The 24,067-nt window shown below is 33.9% G+C and overlaps 1 protein-coding gene and 1 long non-coding RNA gene across 4 annotated transcripts; both read left to right on the plus strand.

Annotated features, from left to right (window-relative positions):
• Positions 1 to 467: 467 nt before the first annotated feature.
• On the plus strand, positions 468 to 12,538 carry LOC131632446 (uncharacterized). Of its 3 annotated transcripts, XR_009293020.1 has the most exons (7): positions 473 to 628; positions 1,011 to 1,070; positions 1,187 to 1,495; positions 11,505 to 11,595; positions 11,707 to 11,810; positions 11,889 to 12,138; positions 12,480 to 12,538. It is a non-coding gene; the product is annotated as an uncharacterized LOC131632446 (long non-coding RNA). The 3 variants fall into 3 exon arrangements; XR_009293021.1 differs by lacking the exon at positions 12,480 to 12,538 and having other exon boundaries at positions 468 to 628; positions 11,691 to 11,810; positions 11,889 to 12,472; XR_009293019.1 differs by lacking the exon at positions 12,480 to 12,538 and having other exon boundaries at positions 470 to 628; positions 11,889 to 12,472.
• Positions 12,539 to 16,713: 4,175 nt separating this feature from the next.
• LOC131632444 (putative leucine-rich repeat receptor-like protein kinase At2g19210) lies at positions 16,714 to 22,405 on the plus strand. The gene is made up of 13 exons (XM_058903190.1): positions 16,714 to 17,034; positions 17,150 to 17,687; positions 17,780 to 18,261; positions 18,430 to 18,568; positions 18,658 to 18,729; positions 18,833 to 18,904; positions 19,077 to 19,157; positions 19,287 to 19,441; positions 19,567 to 19,793; positions 19,881 to 20,007; positions 20,940 to 21,002; positions 21,125 to 21,314; positions 21,475 to 22,405. Exons 1-13 carry the CDS (start codon positions 16,953 to 16,955, stop codon positions 21,890 to 21,892), a joined length of 2,646 nt encoding a protein of 881 aa, XP_058759173.1. The 5' UTR covers positions 16,714 to 16,952; the 3' UTR covers positions 21,893 to 22,405.
• Positions 22,406 to 24,067: the final 1,662 nt, after the last annotated feature.

Genomic DNA, 24,067 nt, shown 5'->3' on the forward strand with positions numbered 1-24,067 from the left:
ATATATATATATATATATATATATATATATATATATATATATATATATATATATATATATATATATATATATATATATATATCATACATAATAATAAAGCAAAATGAGTTTATTGGCAAATTTGACAAGTGGCGCATTTCTAGACCTCTTACTATTTTAATTATTTCTACTTAAAGAAATGTTACTATTATTGTTAATTTATTAATTAAATAATTTTATTTTATTTTTCAAATTATTATTCATTCCCTATGTTCTTGGATAACACGTAATTTTTCAATTTCACTTTTAATTGGTTTATGACCACATAATTACCCATTAGCTTTTCCCAATTTATTATTGTTAATTTATTCATTAAATAATTCAATTTTATTTTTAAATTATTATTGATTCTCTATACTCTTGGATAACACATTATTTTTCAATTTTTCTTTTAATTGGTTTATGACCATAGAATACCCATTAGCTTTTCTCAAAATATTGGTCGCCTACGACAAACCCTATTTTTCTTCATCAATTTCTTCCCCTTATTCAATGTATCTTTTTCAATCCTTTCAACGGTCCATTCATTCCGCCCAATGTTCTTCGACGCTTCTGCTTCTACGGGTTTCACGATTCAATCCCTTTAATGGTAATTATTTATCTCCAAATTCCTAAATTGTGCTTAATCAATATTGTTTCTTTCTTATTTTTGTGTCAGTCTATAAATATGAACAATTCCTTTTGTTGATTTCTGCTGATTTCAATTATATAAAGATGACAAAAAATTTCTCCCAGTTCACACTGCTTTTCAATCGTTCATCTATGTTATATTTACAATTTTCCCACTCTATTAGTGTTGTTATCTATCTAAACACTAAACACATTAACCTTAATTTTTTCAATTTTATTTCTGTAACCTTTTCGCTTTTCTTTCGTTTTTCCAACCCCTTTGTTAGTTACTCTGTTTTATTTTTTCTATCATTGTTGTTGCTGCTGAATTTTTAATTTTCCTTTTCATTTTTGTTGGATAGTGCAAAGGGAAGAAATATTTGGATCCTTTCGATATGACACTTCTATTTTTTGGTGGAGAGGTAATATCGCATCTATATAGATACTTTGTGTTTTCTCTTGAAAGCCCTGGCTTGATATTTCTTAGGATGTTTGTGGTTAGTTTATCTTGATATATTGCTGATGCTTTTCCTTTAAGATTTACAAAGTCCCAGTAGCCGACGTTGAAGCACTGAAGTCACCTTTGACGGGTCTTATTGTTGAAATCAAATTGTTAGAATTATATTAAAAGTAAATGTCAGATTTTGTGGCTATTTTATTTCATGTTCATGTGGAAGAAGACATCTTGAATGAACCTCTTTTTTGTCGGCTATTTTTTCGTTGTTGAACCTCTTTTTTGTTGTTTATGATAAAAACGATGCTGGTATGTTGCTTCAATAAAATGTCGTAAATGTTGTCATCGATATCAGGGGAGTTCAGCTGCTGGTTCCACACTAGCTGTTGTCATGTAATAAATAGTTTTACCATTTTGTTTGGATCTATTTTATGTATATACTGAATTATAGCTGGAACATTGAAGTATGACTACTAATTTGAGATTTGTGATTTGTCTTTCTTGATCTTTATGGTGAACTGCAATCATAGAATCAAATATAACATGATTTTTTGTTCTAAATATATACTAAAGAGAGTTTATAATTGTTAGAACAAGATTTGTTCTGATCAATATTCTTAGTTTTGATGATAACAAGGATATGAATTTTGTGTGAGATAATGTGGTACTCTAATACATTGCAATTTCCATTTCAGGAAATATATAAAGAGTATGCACAAATCAGCGCTCAGAAGCTTTGTCTCAGAAGGTTCAGCATGCAACATCAGAACATGGTCTGGCAAGACATCAGAAGATGGTCAAGGCAGAATCAGAGCATGGGTCTATGGAAGCATCAGAAGAACTTGAGATCAGAAGCAGTAGCACTGATGTTCTGATGGTATCACGCTCAGAAGCACTTCAAGGTCAGAAGACAAGAAGATGCTTTGCACCAAGCTGTTTGACTCTGATGATTTTCAAACGTTGTATTCTCAAACATCAGATCAGAAGAAAGTACAAGTGGCAGGCTACGCTGACTGACAAAAGGAACGTTGGAAGCTATTAAAGGCAACGTCAGTAGACACAGCGTGAACAAGGCTCGAGGTAGTTGACAAAAGCGTGAAACATTAAATGCAATGTTGTACGGAATACGCAAAGCATTAAATGCACCCAACGGTCATCTTCTTAAGCGCCTATAAATATGAAGTTCTGATGAGAAGCAAGTACAACAACTCTGAACCAAATTTTGTGAATATTAACTTGCTGAAACGCTGTTCAATTAAAAGCTCAGAAACTTCATCTTCATCAAAGCTCACTACATTGCTGTTGTAATATATTAGTGAGATTAAGCTTAAACTTTAAGAGAAATATCACAGTTGTGATTATAGCTTTTTAGAAGCATTTGTAATACTCTTAGAATTGATTACATTAATTTGTAAGTAACTAGAGTGATCAAGTGTTGATCAGAATACTCTAGGAAGTCTTAGCTTGTGTCTAAGCAGTTGTATTTAGAGTGATCACGTGATGGTCAGGATACTCTAAGAAAGTCTTAGCTTGTGTCTAAGCATTTGTTCCTAGAGTGATCAGGTTGTGATCAGGATACTCTAGAAGACTTAGTCGTGGGCTAAGTGGAAAACCATTGTAATCTGTTATGATTAGTGGATTAAATCCTTAGGTGAGGTAAATCACTCCGTGGGGGTGGACTGGAGTAGTTTAGTTAACAACGAACCAGGATAAAAATAACTGTGCAATTTATTTTTATCGTTCAAGTTTTTAAGACTACACTTATTCAAACCCCCCCCCCTTTCTAAGTGTTTTTCTATCCTTCAATTGGCATCAGAGCGCCGGTTCTAAGGTGCAAGCACTTAACCGTGTTTAGAAAAGATTCAGGAAGAGAAAAACGCTTCAGTAAAAGATGGCTGGTGAAACTCAAACATCTACATCTGGCTCAGCTGAGCAATACTACAATGGTAATGGTAACAATGGTTACACCAGACCACCAATATTCGATGGTGAAAACTTTGAGTATTGGAAAGATAAATTAGAAAGTTACTTTCGTGGTCTGGATGCTGATCTATGGGATCTTCTGTTGGATGGTTACAAACATCCTGTTAAAGCTACTGGTGTAAGGCTCACGAGAAGCGAAATGAATGATGATCAAAAGAAAGATTTCAAGAATCATCACAAATGCATGACTGTTTTGCTGAATGCTATCTCTCATGCTGAGTATGAGAAGATATCTAACAGGGAAACGGCCCATGACATATATGAGTCCTTGAAGATGACTCATGAAGGAAATGCTCAAGTCAAGGAGACCAAAGCTCTTGCACTAATCCAGAAGTATGAAGCCTTCAAGATGGAGGATGATGAAGACATTGAAAAGATGTTTTCAAGATTTCAAACTCTGACTGCTGGATTGAGAGTTCTCGACAAAGGCTACACCAAGGCTGATCATGTAAAGAAGATCATCAGAAGTTTTCCCAGAAGATGGGGCCCAATGGTGACTGCATTCAAGATTGCGAAGAATCTGAATGAAGTTTCTTTGGAAGAGCTGATCAGTGCCCTGAGGAGCCATGAGATTGAACTTGACGCTAATGAACCTCAGAAGAAAGGTAAGTCTATTGCTTTAAAATCTAATGTTAAAAAATGCACTAACGCTTTTCAGGCTAGAGAAGAAGATCCTGAAGAATCAGAATCTGAAGAAGAAGATGAACTGTCCATGATCTCCAGAAGGGTAAACCAACTCTGGAAGAGCAAGCAAAGGAAGTTCAGAGGCTTCAGAAGTTCAAAGAAATTTGAACGAGGAGAATCTTCTGGTGACAGAAGATCTGACAAGAAGAAGGTTGTCTGCTATGAGTGCAATGAGCCTGGACATTACAAGAATGAGTGTCCGAAACTTCAGAAGGAGAATCCCAAGAAGAAGTTTCATAAGAAGAAAGGTCTTATGGCAACATGGGATGATTCTGAATCAGAATCAGGATCAGACTCTGAAGAAGAGCAGGCAAACTTTGCGCTGATGGCGACAGAAGATGATGGATCAGAATCTACATCAGAATCAGATTCTGAAGAGGTATTTTCTGAACTATCTAGAGAAGAGTTAGTTTCCAGTCTAACAGAGCTTCTTGAATTAAAAGCTCATCTTAGTATCAAATACAAAAAGCTGAAAAAAGCAATTTGAATTTGAAACTAAGAAGCTTGAGTTGGAAAATTCTGAATTAAAAGAAAAAGTTTTAAAATTATCCAATAATGTTGGATCTCCTTCTGATTCAGAAAAATCTACTCCCAGTCTGAATCATATTCTGAAAGAATATGATTTAAGTTTCAGGAAGTTCTTATCTAGAAGTATTGGCAGAAGTCAGCTAGCTTCTATGATATATGCTGTGTCTGGGAACAAGAGAGTTGGCATTGGTTATGAGGGTGAAATCCCATACAAGCTTGAATCTGTGGATGATATGAAAATATCATACAAGCCTCTGTATAACCAATTTAAATTTGGCCACTCCCATGATATTAAGCACACATCACATGCACAAAGTTTTCACACAACACACACCAAGAAGCATGTGACACAACCTAAGAAATATCATGGAACTCAGAATAAGAAGTATCATACTGTTCCTCCTGCTAAATATTTTGCTAAACCCAAGTTCAATCAGAACTTGAGGAGAACTAACAAGAAAGGACCCAAGAGGATGTGGGTACCTAAGGAAAAGATTATTCCTATTGCAGATATCCTTGGCTGCAAAGAAGGAAAAGCACAACATGTCATGGTACCTGGACTCTGGATGCTCGCGACACATGACAGGAAGAAGGTCTATGTTCCAAGACCTGGTGCTTAAATCTGCTGGAGAAGTGAAATTCGGAGGAGATCAGAAGGGCAAAATTATTGGCTCAGGATCTATAAAGTCTGGTAACTCTCCTTCTATTTCTAATGTTCTTCTAGTAGATGGATTAGCTCATAACTTATTGTCCATAAGTCAATTGAGTGACAATGGTTATGACATAATCTTTAATCAAAAGTCTTGCAAGGCTGTAAGTCAGAAGGATGGCTCAATCCTATTTACAGGCAAGAGAAAGAACAACATTTATAAGACAGATCTTCAGGATCTTAAGAATCAGAAGGTGACTTGTCTTATGTCTGTTTCTGAAGAGCAATGGGTCTGGCACAGAAGATTAGGACATGCTAGTTTGAGAAAGATTTCTCAGATTAACAAACTAAATCTGGTCAGAGGACTCCCCAATCTGAAATTCAAATCAGATGCTCTTTGTGAAGCATGTCAGAAGGGAAAGTTCTCCAGACCTGCATTCAAGTCTAAGAATGTTGTTTCTTCCTCAAGGCCGTTAGAACTCTTACACATTGATCTGTTTGGCCCAGTCAAAACAGCATCTGTCAGAGGGAAGAAATATGGATTAGTCATCGTTGATGATTATAGCCGCTGGACGTGGATAAAGTTCTTGAAACACAAGGATGAGTCTCATTCAGTGTTCTTTGAATTCTGCACTCAGATTCAATCTGAGAAAGAGTGTAAAATCATAAAGGTCAGAAGTGATCATGGTGGCGAATTTGAGAACAGATTCTTTGAGGAGTTCTTCAAAGAAAATGGTATTGCCCATGATTTCTCTTGCCCCAGAACTCCACAGCAAAATGGAGTTGTAGAGCGAAAGAATAGGACTCTACAAGAAATGGCCAGAACCATGATCAATGAAACCAATATGGCTAAGCATTTTTGGGCAGAAGCAATTAACACTGCATGCTATATTCAGAATAGAATCTCTATCAGAGCTATTCTAAATAAGACTCCTTATGAATTGTGGAAGAACAGAAAGCCCAACGTTTCATATTTCCATCCTTTTGGATGTGTATGTTTTATTCTGAATACTAAAGATCATCTTGGTAAGTTTGATTCCAAAGCACAAAAATGTTTCCTTCTTGGATATTCTGAACGCTCTAAAGGCTACAGAGTATACAATACTGAAACATTGATTGTAGAAGAATCAATCAATATCAGGTTTGATGATAAGCTTGGTCTTGAAAAACCAAAGCAGTTTGAGAATTTTGCAGATTTTTATATTGATATATCAGAAGTTGAAGAATCAAGAAGCAAAGCTGCAGAAGCTGGCAGTCTCAGAAGCAATGGATCAGAAGATCAAGTTGCTGCATCTTTAGAGAATCTTAGGATTTCTGAAGAACCAACTATCAGAAGATCACCTAGACTTGCCTCAGCTCATTCAGAAGATGTGATCCTTGGAAAGAAAGATGATCCCATCAGAACAAGGGCATTCCTTAAGAACAATGCAGAATGTCAATTAGGTCTTGTTTCTTTGATCGAGACAACTTCTGTTGATCAAGCTCTAGAAGATCCAGACTGGATAATTGCCATGTAAGAAGAACTAAATCAGTTTACAAGGAATGATGTATGGGACTTGGTTCCTAGACCAAAAGGATTTAACATCATCGGTACTAAATGGGTTTTCAGAAACAAGCTAAGTGAGAAAGGTGAAGTGGTAAGAAACAAAGCCAGACTGGTTGCTCAGGGTTATAGTCAGCAAGAAGGGATTGATTATACAGAAACCTTTGCACCAGTGGCCAGGTTAGAATCTATTCGTCTATTAATTTCTTTTGCCACTCAACACAACATCACTCTTTATCAGATGGATGTCAAGAGTGCCTTCTTAAATGGTTATATAGATGAAGAAGTTTATGTTCCCCAACCTCCTGGTTTTGAAGACTCCATGTCTCCAAATCATGTTTTCAAATTAAAGAAATCATTATACGGATTGAAACAAGCTCCCAGAGCTTGGTATGAACGTTTGAGTTCTTTCCTTCTGGAAAATGATTTCACTAGAGGAAAAGTGGACACTACTCTCTTTTGTAAAACATTTAAAAGGGATATTTTAATTTGTCAAATATATGTTGATGATATTATCTTTGGAACATCTAATGCTACACTTGGAAAGGAGTTTGCTGAGTCTATGCAGGCTGAATTTGAAATGAGCATGATGGGGGAACTCAAGTATTTCCTTGGGATTCAAATCAACCAAACTTCCGATGGAACCTATGTTCATCAAACGAAGTATGTGAAAGAACTTCTGAAGAAGTTTAATCTTTCTGAAAGCAAAGAAGCCAAAACTCGTATGCATCCAACATGTGTACTGGGTAAGGATGAGGTAAGTAAGAAGGTAGATCAGAAGTTGTACAGAGTTTACAGAAGATCTAAAGACTACAACTTAGTAGGATTCTGTGATGCTGACTATGTTGGAGATAGAATAGAAAGAAAGAGCACTTCTGGAAGTTGTCAATTTCTTGGAAGTCATCTGATCTCATGGTACAGCAAGAAGCAAGCTACTATTGCCCTCTCAACAACAGAAGCAGAATATGTTGCTGCTGCTGGTTGTAGCACACAAATGCTTTGGATGAGAAGTCAGCTGGAAGATTATCAGATATATGAGAGTAACATTCCTATTTTCTGTGATAATACTTCTGCTATATGTTTATCTAAGAATCCTATTTTACATTCAAAAGCTAAACATATTGAGATTAAACATCATTTCATAAGGGACTATGTTCAGAAGGGTGTTATATCTTTAAACTTTGTGGATACAGACCATCAATGGGCTGATATCTTTACAAAACCCCTTGCTGAAGATAGGTTTAAGTTCATTCTGAAGAATATCAGTATGGATTTATGCCCAGAATGAGAAGATGAGAAGATCTTATGTATGAGTATCTTCTGAAATGAAATTGGATTTTTTTATAAGAAGTTCTGATTGAAATCAATTAGAAATTGTGATTCAGTTATTACTAACGTTTCATTGTCTAAGTTGATTCAGAATCTCTTTAAAAGCAAAACAGCTGTAACTGGCTATCCAGATGGTAAACACGTGTTCACTATTTCTGGACAAGCGTGCGTGCAGTTGAGGGGGCGTCTACTTAGGTAACTGTGTAAATCTCGTCTTTTGTCATTATTATCTCTCCTCTCGTCATGTTACATTAAATGCCATTCATCATTTCTTTTATTGTCCTTCTTTTCTTTTTTATATTCCTCGAACGTTTCCCTCTTCATTTTGTCACTGGAGGATCTTACGCAGAGAATCAGATGCTCTGTTTTTAGAACTTCAGGAAGCCTGTATAGAAGCTGCCCCACGGCCTCGTGGAATTCTGAGAAGCTATGAAGACTTCTGGTTTGTTCGTCTCAGAGGAAGACATCTTTTGGAAGAGAAGCCCTTTTTGGATGAATTGGAACAAGCAAGGCTGGCTGCTGCATTAGAAGCTAATCCATGCAGGGATATTGTTATCTGGATTCCTGATTATCCTGTTCTTCTTGGAGATTTCAAGACCCTCTTTGACTTTCTGAGGGAAAACCCTTCTGAGAAAGACCCAAGCTTGGTCATTCCAGAAGTTGTTGACCCACCAGAAGTTGAAGGTCCTTCTGCTCCCAGGAATCTTGCTGCCATTCTTTAGGCACTTGAGAATGGAGATTCGGAAATTCCTGCTGCAGAATATGGAGATGCTTCTATGCAAGAAGCAGATGTAGAAGATCATGTTGCTGAATCAGTTCCTGTTGAGGAAATCCCTGCAAATGATCTATCTATGGAAGCTACAGATCACAATGCTATTCCTGTGGTTAGAAGCAGTGAAGCTTCTTCTGATGAATCTTCTCGTCTTGCAAGGACTCTGGAAGATATTCAGAAGAAACAGGATGAGCAAAGCTCAGTCAATGCTGAGTTTAGAGCTTTCATGGAGAGGCAAGATGGATACAACAATGTGGTTCAAGAGATGCTGGCTAAGATCCTGTCAAGGCTAGGGCCGTCTTAGATTGAGTCTATGTTGTTTTTTGCTTTTTTGCTTTTGCTGCATCTGTTTTTGTGCATCTTGTCTTCCTTCTCTTCGTGTACTTCTGTACCTGTTGTTTGAACTTCAATGAAATCATCCTTTTTCCTCCATGTGTTTCTTTTTGTTTGTATCTGAATCTTTTCTGTTTTTTGATGATATGACAAAAAGGGGGAGAAAATATATGATAAATGATCTGATTAATATTATCAATTACCGAGTAAAAAGGCTCCACATTTACTAACAGAACTTACAAAGTTCTATGTTTTTAAGTTGTGTTGTTGCAGGAATCAAAGATTCAAGATCAACATAAGAAGCAACAAAATGAATCAAGCTCTTGGATTCTTGAAGCAAGCTGAGTGCTAGGAAGCTTCAGAATCAGAAGCAAGAAGGAAGAATGATCAGAAACAGCTCTTGGATTCTTGAAGCAAGCTGAGTGCTAGGAAGCTTCAGAATCAGAAGCAAGAAGGAAGAATGATCAGAAATTCTGATAATAGAATATGATCCAAATCATTGTCTATTTGCTCTGATACATTGTCTATTGGATCTGATATATTCTATATGGCTTATATGGCTCTGATACATATTTTGTGTTCTGATACACATTTTATGTTCTAACTCATTCATGCTGACTTTTGTCGTTTAGTTTTGTTCTGTAACATTTCAGGATGTAGAGATGCTCTGATGATGCTCTGGTACATTCAACAATGTTCTGATACAATCTAGCATGAAGTGATGTAAGAAGAAATTCAAAGCTCTGAAGCTATCCGAGGGAAGCAGAAATCAGAAGCTGTGAATGTTCTAAAGATCCAGAAAACTCAAGTTCTGAAGCTGTCCTAAATGGAAGCATGAATCAGAAGCTGTGAATGTTCTGAAGATCAAAGAACTTCAAGTTCTGAAGCTGTCCTAAATGGAAGCAGGAATCAGAAGCTGTGAATGTTCTGAAGATCAAAGAAATTCAAGTTCTGAAGCTGTCCTAAATGGAAGCAGGAATCAGAAGCTGTGAGTGTTCTAGGGATCTAAAGAAATTCAAGTTCTGAAGCTGTCCAATGGAAGCAGAAGTCAGAAGCTATGAATTATCAGAAGACAGAAGCTTATGTGATCGTCTCTACCGAAATAATCAGGGAAGTCTTTTATTATTAAAGTTCTTCGAGTATTTATTTCAGAGGGAGATTATTCATCTCAGGGGGAGATTGTTAATCTCAGGGGGAGACATATTCACATGCTTATGCTATAGCTGTGTAATTTGTCTTTAGCCGTCTGCTCTTTCTGATCGCAAATTCATATCATTTATATATGTTTTTGTCATCATCAAAAAGGGGGAGATTGTTAGAACAAGATTTGTTCTGATCAATATTCTTAGTTTTGATGATAACAAGGATATGAATTTTGTGTGAGATAATGTGGTACTCTAATACATTGCAATTTCCATTTCAGGAAATATATAAAGAGTATGCACAAATCAGCGCTCAGAAGCTTTGTCTCAGAAGGTTCAGCATGCAACATCAGAACATGGTCTGGCAAGACATCAGAAGATGGTCAAGGCAGAATCAGAACATGGGTCTATGGAAGCATCAGAAGAACTTGAGATCAGAAGCAGTAGCACTGAAGTTCTGATGGTATCACACTCAGAAGCACTTCAAGGTCAGAAGACAAGAAGATGCTTTGCACCAAGCTGTTTGACTCTGATGATTTTCAAACGTTGTATTCTCAAACATCAGATCAGAAGAAAGTACAAGTGGCAGGCTACGCTGACTGACAAAAGGAACGTTGGAAGCTATTAAAGGCAACGTTAGTAGACACAGCGTGAACAAGGCTCGAGGTAGTTGACAAAAGCGTGAAACATTAAATGCAATGCTGTACGGAATACGCAAAGCATTAAATGCACCCAACGGTCATCTTCTCAAGCGCCTATAAATATGAAGTTCTGATGAGAAGCAAGTACAACAACTCTGAACCAAATTCTGTGAATATTAACTTGCTGAAACGCTGTTCAATTAAAAACTCAGAAACTTCATCTTCATCAAAGCTCACTACATTGCTGTTGTAATATATTAGTGAGATTAAGCTTAAACTTTAAGAGAAATATCACTGTTGTGATTATAGCTTTTCAGAAGCATTTGTAATACTCTTAGAATTGATTACATTAATTTGTAAGTAACTAGAGTGATCAAGTGTTGATCAAAATACTCTAGGAAGTCTTAGCTTGTGTCTAAGCAGTTGTATTTAGAGTGATCACGTGGTGGTCAGGATACTCTAAGAAAGTCTTAGCTTGTGTCTAAGCATTTGTTCCTAGAGTGATCAGGTTGTGATCAGGATACTCTAGAAGACTTAGTCGTGGGCTAAGTGGAAAACCATTGTAATCTGTTACGATTAGTGGATTAAATCCTCAGGTGAGGTAAATCACTCCGCGGGGGTGGACTCGAGTAGTTTAGTTAACAACGAACCAGGATAAAAATAACTGTGCAATTTATTTTTATCGTTCAAGTTTTTAAGACTACACTTATTCAAACCCCCCCCCCCTTTCTAAGTGTTTTTCTATCCTTCAATAATGTGTTTAGTATCATGTGTGTTATGAAACTTTTCTTATTGCAGGTGTTGCATTTGAAGATCGTAATATCGCTATGAGTGATTATGTTAATACTAAAGTGAAGTGTGAAGCATTTGGAGCACTAGATCTTGAATGGTTAATATTCTGATTGTTATTATTGATTATTGATAGATTATTATTATTAATTTGGTAGTTGATTTTTATTTCTCAATTAATAACCTTATTTATAGATAAAGCTATTTTTAGGATGATATGTATGTCAGTTTGAGGAAGTTTTGATTAAGAGGGAAATTCTATAGAAGGTCTAAGAAATCTAATGGATTAAAGGAGATGGCTACTCAATTTACAAGGTATTATTATGAATCATAAACAATTTTTTGTTTCTAATTTCAGCATCATTTAAGCTTTACCTATTTTTCCACTAGCAGATGGCACAACTTGCAAAGGATTGCACAAATTGAGATCCGAAAGGATGTCCAAGAATGAGTGTTGTTGTGGTTTCACTTACGAAACTAAATTATACTATTGATGATGAAACTATGATGCAATACAGTCGCATCAACTCCGTTGAGTGTTAATGGTATACATAAGTGCGAAGGAACTGTCCTTGGTACTTCACGAGGTGGACATGACACCAATAATATTGTGGACAGTATTCAAGATCGCAGAATTAATGAGGTTTGTGTTTCTTTCTATTTACCGACATAGCTTTTATTTTTCTTTTTATTTCGTGGTTGCGTGTGCGAGTTTCTACTTTCTATTATCACCTTGATCCTTTCATTTATTTATGATTCTACATAATGTTAACAATACAGAGACTTTAGAGTCACCTTGGTCTTTTGATCAATATATACAAGGCTTGGTTTTCTAATTGTTAAATTCCTTAAATTGCATCAATGATGAGATTTTGGCTGAGGAATCAGATTACAGTTTTCCTCTTAATTACATAGAGTATCAGTCGAGCTTTCTGTGAGTCTATACTGATATTTCCTGGATTATTGTTGGTGTTTTCGAGAAAGGTTTCTGCAGAAGTCACGTGCATGGTGTTTCAACTTTGGCTTTCTTGCTGCCTTGAAGTCGCGTGCAGAAGTCGAGAAAGGTATTGAAATATGTTATTTTTTTTAATAAGGAATAAAAATAATAGAGATATTTTGTGTAATACTGATGCTTGGAAGAATTTTGCAGGTACGGGCATTTACAAAACACGTATGATGTATCTTGAGCTGCGAGGTATACGGCAGCCGGTTCCATGGAAAAATCTCATTCGTGGGAATTTGGCAAGTCCCCGTGCGATTTTCATTCTATGGATGACATGCCATAGCCGCCTACATACGAAGGATTGCCTCCAGAAATTTGGGATGACAATTGATGGGAAATGTCTTTTCTGTGGAGAACCGGAATCCTGTGAACATCTGTTTTTTGTTTGTGTTACTACCAAAAACCTATGGCAACATGTGTTAGGCTGGATGCATCTAAACCATACACCGCAGGGATGGCACAATGAGTTACAATGGATCAGCGAGCATACTAATGGGACGCGAAATTATGCTAAAATTCTCAAGATGTGTCTTGCAGAAGTTGTTTATTATGTTTGGATCAAGAGAAATAGGAGAGTGTTTAATGCCCCTAATGTGGAGCCGTTACTTGTCCAGGATGTTTTGGAGAGGATAAAAGGCAGGGTGCATCAAACCAGCAAATTCAAAGTGTTTGTTGATACATTTAGTTAGCCTTAGTTTGTAACTTAGGCTTTGTCTCCTTGATACTTAGACCCTTGGGTCAGTGTGTGCTTCAACTGATTTTTAGGAATATATATATCCTATTTGCTCCAAAAAAAATAAAAAAAATAAAAAAATATGAGATATTTATAAAGACCAAAAACATATTTAATCTTTAATATTATTAATTAAAATTTATACAATTAAAATAATATATACATGATTAAATATGTGAGAAATTAAAATTTATTTATAATTTTAGTTTATGATTTGATATAAATGAATAATAAAGTACTAAAATAATTTTAATCAACTATATTACATAATTGTTTTAATTTAAGTTTGTAATTTAATAATATTAATAATAAAATCAAAGAAGTTTTTTTTATCTTCTATATATTACAACTTTTGTTTTTAATTTCTCTAAAAGTTTCCTTAAAATATGATACTCTAAATATTTTATTACTATATTTCAAGTTACAAGTTTGAAATGATTATTTATATGACGTTATTATTAACGTTAAATAACGAATCTTTAATTAATATTTTTATAATTTCAAATATATATTCAAAGATATTTTTTTATTGGTCAATTATAAATCTTAAATAAATCTTTCTTTTAATAAATCTTAAATAAATTATAAATACTTTTTATTCGTCAATTATTCAAAAGTAGTTTCTTATTGATTAATCAGTTAAAAACGAATATTTAGCATAGGTGTATAAACAAAATATGATTTTAAATTATTATTCAATTATTCAAAATATTTCTTTCAATGGAACGAACCATGATTATATATATATATATATATATATATATATATATATATATATATATATATATATATATATATATATATATATATATATATATATATATATATATATATATATATATATATATATATATATATATATATATATATATATATATATATATATATATATATATATATATATATATATATATATATATATATATATATATATATATATATATATATATATATATATATATATATATATATATATTTCATTACATATATATCTAATTTTTTAAGGTCATGTTTTTTTGAATTAATACAATTTCTCTTTAAAAATTAATAAAAAAATTCTACACTATAAAATTAATTAATATTTAGATCACAAGCACGAATTTGACATATTTTGTTTATTATTTTTAATAGTATATTTTTTATCTATTTTTTTTAATCATTACTTTATAATAACGTTGCGCGACCAGCTGTCCTCCAAATAGATTTGATGTTTTTTTATCTTTTGATTTCCTTCTCCTGCAAGCTTTTCCAGTATCAATACATATTTATTAAACTCTTTTATGTAATTAAAAGATTTATAATATAGTTTTAATTATTATTTAATTGATAATACTCATATTTAATTTTATGGGAGACATTTAAACGGGAATAAGTTACAAATATTTTTTATAAACATGAAAAAGTTTGCTGTTGATACAATTATTATTATAAACGGTAATAAGTTATAAATATTTTTATAAACGGAAAAAAGTCAACTAATGATACAATTATTTTTATAAACGGGAATAAGTTACAAATATTTTATAAACGGAAAAAAGTCAATTGTTGATACAGTTATTTAACAAGTTAATTTTTTTTAGAACTTAATAAATTATTAATAAATTATAAATGCCCAAATTATTTTATAATTTACAAATAAATTTAGTTAAATAATTTTTTTATATTATTAATAACAATGACATTTTATCTATACAATAATACTATAAGTAAAATTTTGTAAATTAAAATGAGATTTTTTACTTAGAAAATATTTAACCCGTGCCTCGCACGGGTCTAAGTACTAGTATATATATATATATATATATATATATATATATTAAAATTAACTAATTAATATTTAATTTGAAGAAAAAAAAAGCATGGATTGTTTAATAATATTGAAACAACACGTATAAACGTGAGATGATCCAATAGAGACCACTTGTTATATAAAACTCATCTTAAGTTTGTTTTTATAAAAGGGAAATCATCATTCCATCCTTATATCAATATACCACACTTTTGTAAATTCAATTTTTGTCCTCTTCTAACATTTAAAAATGCATCTTCGAATGCCCTCAAAACTACATCAAGACCCTCTATTCAAACAGTCCGAAGATGTATTTTTGTATTTTATTTAAGTGTGTTTAGAGATGCATCTCCCAAATATCTCCACACTCATTTAAGTTATTCTATTACTCATGCAACTGGTTTTGAAAAAGATTCAGTGACATTCTCGAAGAAGCATCTCCTTGTAATGTCGAAAGGTTGATAAAACATCATCTTGCATGAGCTTTTTCTTTATGTCAAAGTAAGCTTCCATTGAAGAAAAAAAACTTTGAAAAAACTTTATCATTCTCAATCATCGTTTCATCCCCAAAGTATCTTGTAATTCATCAGTTCAAACGGAGCAAAACAAGCTGGAATTGCAGGTAAAAATCATTCTTTGCATCTCTTATTACTTGCATTAATCCATTTTCTTTACACATACCATAATGTTTACATATCCTCATCTTGCTTTTGTGTATTTTAGTGGCACAACAACCCCCCCCACCACAATTTTGAATCTGCGAGAACATATTTTGCGTCGATCTGAAAATTAAACTGAATACTCTCCAGAAATATCTAGAAAATTGAAGAGTTGTCAAGCTCGAGTACCGTTCACCCTCGATAGACAACGGAAGTGCTCGAACTGAAGACGAATGATGATTTGAAGGTAATGTGGAATACATTTTATCAATACTCAACAAAAGGCCTGTTTGAAGTGGATGCAATGATTCAAAGATCAGACAATGATGTTATAAAAATATTGCAACATTCCCAATTACCTGTTTTTAATAACACGTAATGTTAAATTTATGTAATATTTACCTATGTAATGTTTATTTTGGAGTTAATTTAAGTTATTTGAATTTCATTTTTTCATAGTTATTTTTGCTTTGATCTACCCGACACAATTCTGGAGATGCATATCTAAATTGCTAATTTTGGAGATGCATATCCGAATTAACATTTTATTCATACGGAGATGCATATCCGGTTCAATATTTTAAAGAATAAGTGGACATTAAAATTGTTAGCTGTGTGGAAGTAGACATAAGGGTGGAATGAAGATTTCCCTTATAAAATGACATTGAAGATGTTATTATTTACTATTTGAAAAAAAACTAACTTCGAACATCATTTATACTACATTTTATGGCAGATTGATCTCTATACGATTCTTCATCAGAACTTCAATCTAATCTAAAACTTGATCAATTCAAACTCGAAATTATTTCATAATATTAATCTTTTGTAGTATTTTTATCATATATATACTTGTGTTATACGTCATCAAAATTTGAACGAGTTGATTCAATCCAAACTATATAAATGAAATCAAATTTATTTATTTATTTATTTATTTATTTTGAAAGTCAATCTCAATATGCTATTTCAATCTTTAGATTAAATTACGTTATACCTCAAAATGGATCCAAACAATGTCACAAACACCTCATTCACCAATTTATAACTTTATGAGAATGATTCTTACAAAAATATTATATTATCATAATAAGCCATGTGATTTCTTTACCATGGAGATTGCCCAGTGGCCTCAGTTTAACATGCAGAAGAATTTGACTAACAACAGAACTCAGATGAAGATTAAAATGAAAAGCATCATTGAATAGTTAAGCTGAATCAATAATAACATCTTGTATCAGATTGAGTGTGTAACAAGTTTTCAAGTTCACATATGGCACGACACTTGCTTCTTTTAGTGTTTCTACTTTCTTTGACTTTTCCTTTCATCGTTCATGCTCAGAACAACCAATCAGGTTTGGCACTCTCATCTCATAACATTAGTATGAAATCGAGATATGACTCGCATGTATCATGAGATACTGATAATCATGCTTCGTGTTCTTAGAAATTTGTTTTACTCTTTTGCAGGATTCATTAGTATTGACTGTGGACTAGTGGATGAACCAAGCTACACAGATGAAACTACTTCCATCTATTACACTTGGGATGTTAATTTCACAGATACTGGTGTAAGCCGCAGTATATCGTCAAAATACAAGGCTTCCCTTGAAAGACAGTTCTGGAATGTTAGAAGCTTCCCAGAAGGAACCAGGAACTGCTACACCCTTTTTGTTTCACAAGGAAGTAGCAAGAAATACTTAGTCAGGGCCAGTTTTGTGTATGGTAATTATGATGGAAAAGACTCTCTTCCTGAATTCGATGTTTACCATGGAGCCAAACGGTGGGAATCTGTGGTGTTTGAGGATTCATCGAGTGTAGTAACTAAGGAAATAATTTATGCTGCTTCCTCAGATTATGTTCATGTTTGTTTGTTCAATATTGGAAAGGGTACACCTTTTATTTCAGTTTTAGAGGTTAGAGTTCTTAACAGTGATGCTTATCTTGCTAACTCTTTGGAGCTTTTGGCAAGGTTTGATGTAGGCTCACAGGGTGGTCCAAAAATCAGGTGAGTCATCTCAAAACGATGCGTGATTTTTTCTATACTACTATTGTTAATATAATGATCATTTATGTGTAACGCTATTTCCTTTTCCAAAGATATCCAGATGATATTTATGACAGAATATGGACACCTTATAATTCAACTGACTGGAAAATGATAGATACTTCACTCACCTTAGACCAAAGAGCACCTTCGTTCAATTTCTTACTACTACCACCCTCAACTGTCACGAGAACAGCATCAATTCCAGAAAATGACAGTGACAATATCGAGTTTTACTTCCTTCCCAAGTATAATGCCTCCAGATATTACGTGTATTTGTACTTCACTGAAATCCAGAAACTCGAGGCAAATCAAATTAGAGAGTTCAACATTTTTGTAAATGGGAAGCTTTTAAATAATGATCCAGTCAACCCTTTGTACCTGCAGAACCTGTATTATGTATCAATTATAAGTGTAAATATGTTGGAACTTTGGTTTAATAAGACTAGCAGATCAACTCTTCCACCACTCTTTAATGCGATCGAGATATACACGACAAAGGACTTCTTACAATCAGAAACATATCAAACAGACGGTATGTAATGTAGTTAGATACACCGATTTTATTCTCAAATTTTCAACTTGAGAATAAATTGAAGACCCTGCACATCAATATTTATGTGCATTATTCTTAAAATCTTATTAGTATTCAAAGTACCGTGTTTAATGTTTTCTCCTGACCAAGTTTTGTATATGAAAACAGTTGATGCTATCCTAAATGTGAAGTCAATTTACGAGATCAAGAGAAAATGGCAGGGAGATCCTTGTGTTCCTGTGTCTTTTTTGTGGGATGGTCTAAACTGCAGCTATGTTGGATCTGATTCGCCAAGGATCATATACTTGTAAGTTATAGATATAGGTATAGTTTTAACTTCATTTTTATAGTCTAATGTTCAATGATATTAACGAACCTTCATAATCGTGTTTTTAGGAACTTAACTTCCAGCAGCTTAATTGGAACTATAGCTCTTGCCATATCCAATCTAAAGTCGATCGAATATTTGTAAGTCCTTCAATCTATGATATTCAAGTAGCAAGATATATAAATTATCACAAAAATGAAGTTAGTTCATAAAGTTGAGTAAAACATTTTGTTCAAATTTTAGGGATTTGTCAAATAACAGTTTGACTGGGGCTGTGCCTGATTTCCTATCTCAGCTACGCTTCTTGCGAGTTTTGTAAGTCAACTGTCTTCACTTCGGTAAATTCTCTAGAGTAGTGAAGCTTTAATGAGGCTAAGTTCACCTAAATGAACTTGATTTTTCAATTAACTTTAATGCTTCAGTTGTTTAAAGGATCATCGTAAGAATGCGTGTATAAATTGTAACTTTAGTGATGTATTTATTGAAGAAACCTGGAAGGAAATAAGCTATCAGGAGCAATTCCAATAGAACTTCTTGTGCATCCAGAGAATAGTATGCTCAAATTCAAGTATGTTCCATTTCAAGTTTTACTTTTAAGTAATACTCTTTTTCTTTTATGATTCAGTTTTCACGCCACTAGCTACTGATATCAAATATCAAATACATAACATTATTTATTTCTTACTGTAAATGCAAGTTTTGGTGGAAATCCAAATCTTTGCTCCTTTGGTTCATGCAACAAGGGGAATGGAAATAAGGTTGGGGTTCCATTAGTAGCATCACTCGGAGGAGCTTTCACGATACTAGCAGTAGCAATAATTTCTTTTCGCATATACTACAAGAGGCACCAAGGTACATGTTTTTTTTCTATTGACTACGCTAGCCGTGTCTCAAATTTAGACTCGAATATAAACAATGAAATGATAAACAGTACTTTTTCTTCCATTTCGATAATGACTGTGTTTGCTTCGTCCCAGTTTCCCATCGTCTGAGCAAGGTGGGAAGAATAAAGCAGGAACTAGAGTCAAAGAAACAAGAATTTACCTATGAAGAAGTATTAAGCATTACCAGAAACTTTGAAAAGGTTGTGGGAAAAGGAGCATCTGGAACAGTCTACCATGGCTGGATTGATGATGATACTGAGGTAGCTGTCAAAATGCTATCTTCCTCATCAGCTCAAGGATATCTGCAATTTCAAGCAGAGGTAGTATGATTAACTAACTTGCAAATTTCATCATGCTTGTGTGTGTATAAATATAGTTAACAAGTTTTATCCTTTTGTGACACACAGGCCAAACTTTTTGCTATAGTTCATCATAAATACTTGACTGGTCTTATAGGGTATTGTGATGATGGCACCAACATGGCTCTAATTTATGAGTATATGGCTAATGGAGACTTAGCCAAGCACTTATCAGGTATAGTGACAGTTATATTATATACCCATTGATAATATAAACAGAAGAACTTGTAGAAAGCATGATAGAAATAGAAGGAAAATGAGAGAAAGATAGGTTCAACATATTGGTATTTATAACTGTAAAGAGTCTCACTTGGACAATATATGGCCTGAACATGTGTTTATAAGCAGGGGCAATCGTCACCTTACAAGAAAGTTTTGTAAGGTTGAGTTAAGCCCAACAACAATTCTTCTAATGATATCAGAGTCTTGTTTAAGATCTGTTGGGTCACCTACTATTAAGTTTTCGTTATCAGGCCACCCACCATGTATGTTCACGCTCCAAATGTCCAGTCCTAAGTGTGAGAGAGTATGTTAAGAGTCCCACTTCCAAGCCTGAATTATCGGGCCACCCACCATGTATGTTCATGCTTCAAATGTCCAGTCCTAAGTGTGAGAGAGTATGTTAAGAGTCCCACTTCCAAGCCCGAATTATCGGGCCACCCACCATGTATATTCACGCTCCAAATGTCCAGTACTAATTGTGAGAGAGTATGTTAAGAGTCCCACTTCTAAGCCGGGTGTGTTTATAAGTGGGGCAATCCTCACATTCCAAGCGGGTTTTGTAATTAAGTTACAACAATAAGGCCTTGTTTGCCTTTTAGCTATAAATCTCTTAGATCACCTAGCTATTACTCTATTAATTGAAACTAATGCTTCCAAGTTTTTGTGAATATCTACCATCTGCATAAAACTTCTAAATAGTCAAAGGATGTCAAAATAACAAACAAACTAGATAAAGCCTAAACCAAATGCCAAAATTGATGTCTTTTTTCCCTGGTAATGTTTTTCTTGTCTAAGTTTTTTCATGAATGCGGATAAAACAAAAATATAATGAGTTGGAATCAACGACTTATGATTTTCTTGTCTAAGTTTGTTTTATTATTACAGATAAAAATGAAAATATATTGAGTTGGAATCAACGACTTCAAATTGCAACGGAAGCTGCAGAAGGTGAGTAGCAATCCTTTTGGCCATTAGTTTCATGATTTTCATCAACCAACCAACATATATATTTCATAAAGAGTTACATTTTATGCCACAAATCTTAACTTGATTTGAACATTCAACGGTAGGATTGGAGTATCTGCATCATGGGTGCAACCCACCAATTGTTCACAGAGATGTTAAATCTAAAAACATCTTACTAAATGAAAAACTCCAAGGTAAATTAGCTGATTTTGGGTTGTCAAAGATCTTTCCTAATGAAGGTGACACTCATGTCTTCACCGTTGTTGCTGGCACACTTGGATACCTTGACCCGGAGTAAGTTACTATGATCTCTATCTTAAAATACAAGCATTAATTGAAACATCATTTTAAAACATAAATACATTGATAAACAAATCAATACACTACTTAAGTTTTTTAATGTTAAATTGTCAAGTGAAACTTATAGATTAAGTTGAAATTTTTTATTTTGCAGGTACAATAGACTAAGCAAGCTGAGAGAAAAAAGTGATGTTTTCAGCTTTGGGGTAGTTTTGCTTGAGATAATAACAGGACAACCTGCCATAATCAAAACTAAAGAAAAAATCCATATTATCCAATGGGTTGGTTCCATGCTGGTGGAAAGAGAGGTAAAGGATATTGTAGATCCCAGATTACAAGGAAAGTTTGATATTTCCTCTGCAACAAAAGCTTTGGATACCGCAATGGCTTGTGTAGCAGCAACTTCCATGAATAGGCCAACCATGAAGCATGTAGTTATGGAACTGAAACAATGTTTGGAAAACAAGATTACTCCTCCGTCTGACTCTACTTACACTTATGAGAATTTATCCAGCACCTTAAATTTTGTTTCCTTTGATGGAATTAGCGGAGAGAGCTCTCTAGCGAGGTAATAATTTAATTAAAACTAGAATGAGACACGCGCATTGCGCAAGTAAAGAATTTTTTGTATGTTATTATATTGGAAGAACTTGAAATTGCAAATTGATTATCAACATCTCTTTGGTGAGTAGTTAGTCTCTCACAACTCAGTAACATATTATTCTCAAAATGATAACAATGCCATGATATGGAAAATCTATACCTTACCATGAATATGTATCGTTTATGTATAATGTTATCAACATGAAGAACAAAACCCTGAACTCAGCAAATGTAGATAAACGCATGATTTGTTTACGGAATGCAATTCTAAGCAACTAACCTGTAAAGTGGATTCGAAAGAAATACAGCAATGATATTTGAAGACTACAAACCCTATTCCTTCTTCTACTTCTAAGTGAGTAGAAGTGAATAATAGATAGTTGGTAAGTGTGTGTAGAGAAAACGAGTATTTGAGCTTCAGATTTATGACAAGGTCAGCAAAAGTCAAAGAATGGCAACATTGAGGAAGAGGTGAATGTGTACAAGGCTTTCTATAAAATTAATTTTGAAAGAATTTAATACTGTAAAATTGATTTTAATTAAAAATGAATCGAAGATAAAATGATTTTGCAAAAATGAAATGAATAATAAATTTTAATGTAAAAATTATCTTTAGGCTTTAAAAGTTAGTGTATTATTTTGGATCGAACTCTAATCTTAATAAGAGTAGTTTTATGGTTCAACTGAATTGCGCATATTGTACTTGAAGTTTGTTCATGCAGTACTCGAAAATGTGTATGTTGTAGTCAAAACTTGTTCTAACATGCAATTATCTAAGTTAGCTTGTATCAATTATCATCATACATAACATACATATCTGGTAATTTATAAATAGGTTGCTCTCAGATTGTTGAGAAATGTTGGTTGTTGTTATTCACTTGTAATCACTTAGACCTGACTAAGAAAGTAAAAAAGAAAAACTGTTCTAATCCACTTTGTTTCTCTCTCTTCTCTCTCATCATGAATTGAACCGTTTCTTATGTTTGTTCAAGAAATTCTCTCTTTCTCTCTGATTAGCCTAGTTGAAAACACCAATTGTCTCAACGGTTACAAATTATATCTTCAAATTGAATCAATTAGAGAGACAAAATCAATTATACTAAAAGCAAGCATGTTAAAACAATTTTATGCATCTTCAATCTATTGAAGGGTAATTTAGTATTTTTAGTATGTTGCCTATGTGACCCTAGTTTTCTGTGTATAAATAGACTAGTAATAGCTGCATTTAAACCTAATCATTTCACAAATTTGTAGACGTCGTTACACATAATATAATATTCCCTTTGCTTTCTTTCATCACCTTGTGCACTAACAATTGGTATCTAGAGATCCGGTTCGGATCCACGAGGAAACACGAGTGAAACGGTGAGGCGTTGTGTGATTGATTTTGGTTCTTGTATTCGTGTTGAATCTTGAACAAAATCACATTTCCCTGATTCTGCGGGATTGGGAAACACAATGTTTGGTGAGACCTGAGTGACTTGCACAAGGTTAAAATGAGTGGAAGTAATTTGAATACAAAGCTTCTGGTGCTTGATGGAAAGAACTAGAATAGGTGGATGATTGAAATGCATATGTTGTTCGGTGCTCAAGACGTTCTTGAACTTGTTACCGAAAGTTATGTTCCGGTTGTAGCGGATGCGACGGAGGAACAAAGAGAAACACAGATAGAAACAAGGAAGAAAGATCAGAAGACATTGTCTTCATCCATCAATGTGTGGATGTGAACATGTTTGAGAAAATCGCTGATTCGACAACGAAAAATGAGGCACAAGGCACACTGGTCAAATGTTACGGTGGTGACGCATCAGTGAAGAAGGTGAAGCTTCAGTCCTTGAGAAAGCAGTATGAGAATCTCAACATAAAGAACAAAGAGAAGGTATTAGAGTACATCTTCAGAGTGATTCTGGTCACTAATGAGATGAAAGCTTGTGGAGAAACTCTTTTTGAACAAGTAATCATAGAGAAGATATTGAGGTCTCTTACCCCTCAATTTGATTACGTTGTTGTAGCAATTGAACATTCTAAAGATCTGGACACCGTGAGAATAGAAGAGCTGCAAAGTACTCTAGAGGCGCAAGAGTTGCGTCTGACTGAAAGAACTTCTAAGAGGGAAGTTGAGCAGGTTCTGAAAGCTTCTTTTG

Source organism: Vicia villosa, unplaced genomic scaffold, assembly GCF_029867415.1.
Source record: "Vicia villosa cultivar HV-30 ecotype Madison, WI unplaced genomic scaffold, Vvil1.0 ctg.000941F_1_1, whole genome shotgun sequence".
Lineage (NCBI taxonomy): Eukaryota > Viridiplantae > Streptophyta > Magnoliopsida > Fabales > Fabaceae > Vicia > Vicia villosa.

Bases quoted from the DNA above. Each gene is read 5' to 3' on its own strand.
- LOC131632444 (XM_058903190.1), top strand. From the start codon at position 16,953: ATGGCACGACACTTGCTTCTTTTAGTGTTTCTACTTTCTTTGACTTTT. The intron at 19,794-19,880 runs GTAGTATGATTA...TGTGACACACAG, and splicing joins ATCTGCAATTTCAAGCAGAG to GCCAAACTTTTTGCTATAGT. The intron at 21,315-21,474 runs GTAAGTTACTAT...TTTATTTTGCAG, and splicing joins CTTGGATACCTTGACCCGGA to GTACAATAGACTAAGCAAGC.